General features: G+C 37.5%; 1 protein-coding gene across 2 annotated transcripts in view; it reads right to left on the bottom strand.

Moving 5' to 3' along the window:
• The window catches only part of serpini1 (serpin peptidase inhibitor, clade I (neuroserpin), member 1), a 31,638-nt gene that overhangs the window by 9,591 nt on the left and 15,586 nt on the right, over positions 1-6,461 (bottom strand). For both annotated transcript variants that reach the window (XM_043702171.1, XM_043702172.1), the window contains exons 4-6: positions 5,129-5,323; positions 4,215-4,419; positions 887-984 (exon numbers count right to left, since the gene is read on the bottom strand). In XM_043702171.1, coding sequence (XP_043558106.1) covers positions 887-984; positions 4,215-4,419; positions 5,129-5,323 — 498 coding nt within the window. The remainder of the gene's footprint in view (positions 1-886; positions 985-4,214; positions 4,420-5,128; positions 5,324-6,461) is intronic.

The raw sequence follows: 6,461 nt of genomic DNA, 5'->3' as shown, positions 1-6,461 counted from the left end.
AGTCTAATTGCAACATGTCACTCACACAGAAAAATATGTACATTAGTTATCATTAAAATTAAAATGCAGTGATCTGTAACTTGTAATTTTGTGCTGGACTTCCAGGTAACAGCACTTTGTAACTTTTTTTCTAACCCACAATTCAAAAATAGACATGAACAACCCTGGTCTGCTGTTCTCTCTCTCTCTCTCGCCTCTTTTTGACCAAGTAGTAACTGGCTGCCACATTAGGTCATCTGCTTCTGTGTGTCTGGACCATGTTCATCCTTCATTTCAATATCCTCAGTGCACCCTGACAGCACCTGAAATATAAACCCTGCACATTGGGATAAATTTAAGGTGGAGCTGAACAACTCGACAAGACAACCAGAGTTGAAAATGAGACTTGCTCTGATCGACTAGAAACAGGAAACAGTGTTCCAGCCATTAGGGGGTATAGATTTTAGAAGGATATTTGAAGTTCACCATGATAATGTTTAAATGCTGACTAATCCACATTTATCTTATAAGCAGAAAAGTTAAAAACAAAAATATTTCTCAAAGACACCAGTCTTTATTTCCAAAGTGCCACAAACTTGATACCATTGCACTATTTACCTTCAGAAGGAGGGTCACTGGACCTGAAACTTTAACTCTACTCTCTCTCTACAGATGCTGTCAGACCTGTTGAGTTTTTCAAGCAGTTTCTGATTTTATTTCTTAAAAAAACTCATTCCTTAAATATCATCAATTCACCCCAAAGACCAGTGCTGAAGGAAAGGGCTGCCCACCTACAGCATTAGAAGAAAGTTTCAAAGACTTGTTACCTCAGCCAGATTTAAACAGAATTTTATATGCATTGTAACAAGCTAATAAGAAATCTTTAAATGAGAAGGACTTTACTTACCAGTCATTGCTGAGAGGTCAGCCTCAACACCAAACATTTCAGAGATCCCCAGGCCTGCGAGAACTTCCTTCAAATCAATATTCTGTGTCATTTTGAATCTAGCAACATAATTTTATTTGCATTGAAACAAGAATGAAAACAAGCAGGTTGGAATTACTTGTAAGCATTTCTTTTGCTTTAATTTTAAATGATATATCAATCTTTATAAAAGGAGAATGGTTTCTTCTGTGGAGTTTAAAATGATTAATAATGTCATTTTTGTAAAGCAAAACCAATTGTTGCTGCTATATGCTGAATATGTTCCCCTTACACTGTAATTTCAAAATAATGATTTTAATAAAAATTTGTTTAAACACAGTTAGCACAAGTGACATTCTCAACTGCACAAGAACACTTTCTTGTTTGATATGTGGTTGTATCTATTACAGAGGGGAAAACTTGACCTTCTTTTGGGAAATAAGGCACGGTGAGTGACTGAGGTGTCAGTGGGGGAACACTTTGGGGCCAGTGACCATAATTCTGATATTTTTAAAATATTTATGGAAAATGATAGACCTGATCTAAATGTTAAAGTTCTATATTGGAATAAGGCTAATTTTGACAGTATTAAAGGAAGAACTTTCAAAACGTTGATTGGGAGAGGCTGTTCACAGGTAAAGGGATGGTTGGAAAGTGGTTTTCAAAAATGAGATAACAAGGGTCCAGAAGCAGTACGTTCCTGTTAGTATGAAGGGCAAGGTTGGTTGGTGTAGAGAATGCTGGATGACTAGAGAAACTGAGGCTCTGGTCAAGAAAAAGGAGACATATGACAGGCTGGGATCGAGTGAAACCCTCAGAGTATAAAGGCAGTAGGAGCGTGCTTAAAAGGGAAATCAGGACGAGTGCAAAAAGGGGACATGAGGTAACTTTGGCAAATATGGTTAAAGAGAATCTAAGGAGATTTTACAAATACATTAAGGACAAAACAGTAACTAGTGACAGAATAGGGCTCTATAAAAATCAACAAAGCTGTCCATGTGTGGACATGCAGGAGATGGGTGAGATACTAAACAAGTATTTCCTGTCAGTATTTACGGTGGAAAATATATGGAATCTAAAGAACTTAGAGGAATAAATAGTAACATTTGGAAAAGTGCCCATATTACACAGAAGATTGTGCTGGACATCTTAAAATGTATAAAAGGTGAATACATCTCGGAGACCTTTTCAGCAAAATCCCAGAACTTTATGGGAAGCCAGGGAAGTGATTGCTGAGCCCCTTGCAGAGATTTTTGTATCCTCAATAGCCACAGGTGAGGTGTTGGAAGACTGGAGGGTAGCTAATGTGGTGCTACTGTTTAAGAGATGGTAAGGAAAAGCCAGAGAAGTTTACATCGGTGAACCTGATGTCAGTGATGAGCAAGTTATTGGAAGGGATTCTGAGGGCCAGGATTTACATGTATTTAGAAAGGCAAGGACTGATTAGGGATAGTCAATATGGTTGTGTGTGGGAAATTGTATCTCATTAATTTGAGTTTTTTGAAGAAGTAACCAAGAAGGTTGATAAGGGCAGAATGGTAGATGCTGCCTTGCTGAAGTCCATATAGACATTCGATGAGGTTCAGCATGGTAGACTGGTTAGCAAGGTTAGATCAAATGGAATCCAGGGAGAGCTAGTCATTTGGATACAGAATTGGCTCGAAGGTAGGAGAAGGTGGCGGAGGAGGATTGCCATTTGGTTTGGAGGCCTGTGACCAGTGATGGATCGGTGCTGGGTCCTCTGCTTTTTGTTATTTATATAAATGATTTGGATGCAAATATAGGAGAAGAAATCATTAGTAAGTTGGCAGCTTACACCAAAATTGGTGGAGTAGTGGACAGTGAAGATCATCTCAGATTCCAAGGGACCTTGATCAGATGCACTGACGAGTGGCAGATGGAGTTTAATTTAGATAAATGGAAGGTGCTGGATTTGCTAAGGTCAATCAGGGCAGGCTTTTTACACTTAACTGTAAGGTCCTGGAGAGTGTTGCTGAACAAAGAGCACTTGAGGTGTAGTTTCATAGTTCCTTTGAAAGTGGAGTTTCAGGTAGACAGAATAGTGAAGGTGGTGCTTGGTACGCTTGCCTTTCTTACCCAGTGCATTGAGGAGAGGAATTGGGACAGGTCATGTTGCAGCTATACAGGATATGAGTTGGGCCACTTTTGGAATACTGTGTTCCATTCTGGTCTCCCTGCTATAGTAAAGATATTGTAAAACTTGAATGGGTTCAGGAAAGATTTTCAAGGATGTTACTAGGTTTGGAAGGTTTTAGCTCTGGAGAGAGGCTGAATAGGCAAGGGGTATTTTCCCTGGAGCATATGAGGCTGAGGGGTGATCTTGTTGAGGTTTATAAAATCATGAGGGCCATGTATAGGGTGAATAACCAAGGTCTTTTTCCCATTTCCTAAGGAGCAATTTTTTTTCAGACAGAGGGTGGTGCTTGTACGGAATAAGCTGTCACATGAAGTGGTAGAGGTTGGTACAATTACAACATTTAAAAGGCATCTGAATGGGTATATGAATAGGAATGCTTTAGAGGGATAGAGGCCAAAGGCTGGCAAGTGAGACTAGATTTATTAGAATATCTGGTTAGCAAGAACGAGTTGGACAAAACAGTCTGTTTCCATGCTGTAATTCTCTGTGATTTTATGACTTTGCTATTCTGCTCAAGAACGTTCATAGAGGTGTGCAAGATCCATACTGACTGGAGTTACAAAGATGGTTTATTCTTAATATTGTTTTGAAGTTTTAAAGGTCGTGCAGAATACATTTATTTCAAGTTTGGTGGAAATATCTGAAGTTGTTTCTTGAAAAGAGGTCAGCGAAGATCCACATCGCAATTTTTTAAAAATAAGACTTCTGAGAATTCACATGCCTGGGTAGTACAGGTTGCTTTAGAGCTTGCCAGGGCTGATCTGAACAGTGATTATCCTGGAATGGACCTTGTTTTACATGGTTCAGTTGGAGGCAAGCCTGTTAAGAACCAGCTGGGTTGGAGGAGAGCTTGCTGAGAACAAGGTTCCTAGCTAATATCTCTCACATCTGAAAAGAAAACCTTCCTGTTGAGTTCATAAGTACTCAATAGAAACTATGAGATTCTCAAAGTAAAGAATATAACATTATATGTTACGTATATGCTGCAAGGAAACCCAAATGGACTTTTCACATTAAATACTGTTATCTACAATCACTGAATTTTCCCCAAACGCATATGTTACTTTCTAATATCAAAATTACTTATCATATTGTAGAAATGAAAATAGATTCTAATAGGCATCATTCCCCAAACAAGAAAATTCCTCCAACCTTGGCAAATATACTTCAACCTTCTGCTTCTTTACTGAGCTTGCCCATTCGTTAATTAGTTGGGTTTTGATAAGTGGTTCCAAGGTAGCCAGCTGTACTTCTTGTCTTGGAAGAACAATCATCATACTCATCTCGTCACCAATGTAAGGCATTTCTAAAACTTGGTACACTCCTCCTGCCTCATTTGAGCCATCACTGAATTCACCTAAAAAAAAAGTTGTATTTATAAAGATAGTACAACCTTGGGATGTCACAAAATGCTTTACAGCCAAAAAGTATTTTTTGATGTGTAGTCTCCGTTGCAATGTTGGGTACACAGCAGCCAACATGGACACAGCAAGCTTCCACAAACCACACCGAGATGATCACCAGTTTATTGGCTTTAATGGTATTGGTTGAAGTACAAGTACAAGGGATACCTTCAAATTCTTTATGGAAACAATGAAATGGGAACTTGCATTCAAATAAGGACAGAGGTGAAGTCTTTTTTTAAATAGCAGCTATTTGAACAACGTTTCTTCTGATAAATCAGCATTCCCAAGCTTTACAGTGCAGGTCTAATATTCATGGTCAAATCTTTGGAGTTGGCATTGAACTCATTAGCTTCTGATTTAGAAGTGAACTAGCTGTGCCCCAGCTGACACTACACATTGTAGTAGAATTATAAATGATGATATATCAAGTGAGTATATTGGCTTTCAGCATGTCTCTGTGCACTGCTGAATGCTTTAGTTAAAATATCTCGGCTATTGTGTAGTTATAACAGAGAATATCAACTGATTGTGCTCGAAAAGGCTAAGGAAACAAAGGAACACTATTCTGGAATAAGTTTAACCTTTATTTCATTCATTTGACGTGGCATTTGAAAAGGTCAATTTTAATTAACTGTGTAAAGCAGCTAAATATTTGCAAACCATAATTGAAATCGCCTTGTTGGTACATCATAGCTATCTGGATTTCGCTTTCATCATCTTTGGTAAACTGAAATGTGCGCGTATTCTCTCCTCTGAATTCAGACTTCCAGTTTCCTTTAAAGTAAATTGCATTAACAAGAACTAGACGAGTTAAAGCATCCAAGTCCTTTGGCGATAAAAGATTTGGTATCTTATCTGAGCAAAAAGAAAAGAAAATATGCAAGTACATTATTTCACAGAGATACAAATCACACAGGGATTTATATAATCAGCAAAATTCACTACACACTAAGCAGAATTATTCATGAGCAGGTTGTGAATGTAGCTACTGTTAGCACTCAATAGCAAACATACACACCTCTCTCCTTCGTGCATGGGGATTATAATTAATAGAGATCGATAATAAGGATCTAAAAGGAGGAAATTGCTTACAGTCTGGAGCTGATAGGTTACTGAATTGAGCAAACACATATCTGTTGAACTGTGAGGCGATTCATTTTGGGAGGGTAGATGGGAATAATGCACTAAACAGTAAATAAGTAAAACAAGAGAATGCCTTTTGAGTCAGTGACACAAATCTTGAAATGATTGGGTGAAGATAAACTGCAACAAAAAAAGTCTTTTTTTTAAAATGGAAATGCTCATGATAATGCCTAAGTCCATAAGCAGTATCAAAATGTTTGGAATGTTGTACTGGATTGGGAGCACTACATTAGGTAAGCATGCAGAAAAGATTTATTTAATATTGACTAAAGAAACTGGCCTTTTATCCAAGAAGAAGGAACAATGTTTGAGGTGTAATTTAATAGAATGGATCAAAATTATGTAAATTATGTTATACTTTTAGGAGATAAAAAGGAAAGAATTATTTTCACTGGTCAATGCTGCAGAGAGCATAATTTCATAAGTGCCACTAAACAAAGATATTAGAAGATCTATATCAAGCAAAGGGATCCTATGATATAAAATGCTTTCCTAGAAACAGTAGTACTTGCAGCATCTAAAAATCTTTCATAAGGAAAAATGAACTCTCAATAGAAAAAAACTATATAAAATGAAGATTTCAAAAGGAAAAATTGGAAAGAGACAGGAAGGCAGCAATAGCTAATTTTTGTGCACCATATATTGTGTAACAGGCCCCAAGGAGCTTCATAGGGTTTTTGAGAAACAAAATGTAACATTTACCAAAGTAGAGAGATTTTAGGGCAGATGATGAAAAGTTTGATGTAATTTAAAAAAATATATTCAGGAGATGCAAGCTTTGCTGGCCCACCAGATATTTATTGCCCATCCTTAGATACACTTGAGAACATGGTGGTGAGCTGCCTACTTA

This window comes from Chiloscyllium plagiosum, chromosome 13 (genome assembly GCF_004010195.1).
Source record: "Chiloscyllium plagiosum isolate BGI_BamShark_2017 chromosome 13, ASM401019v2, whole genome shotgun sequence".
Classification (NCBI taxonomy): domain Eukaryota; kingdom Metazoa; phylum Chordata; class Chondrichthyes; order Orectolobiformes; family Hemiscylliidae; genus Chiloscyllium; species Chiloscyllium plagiosum.
This window is presented reverse-complemented; position numbering and strand designations above follow the sequence as displayed.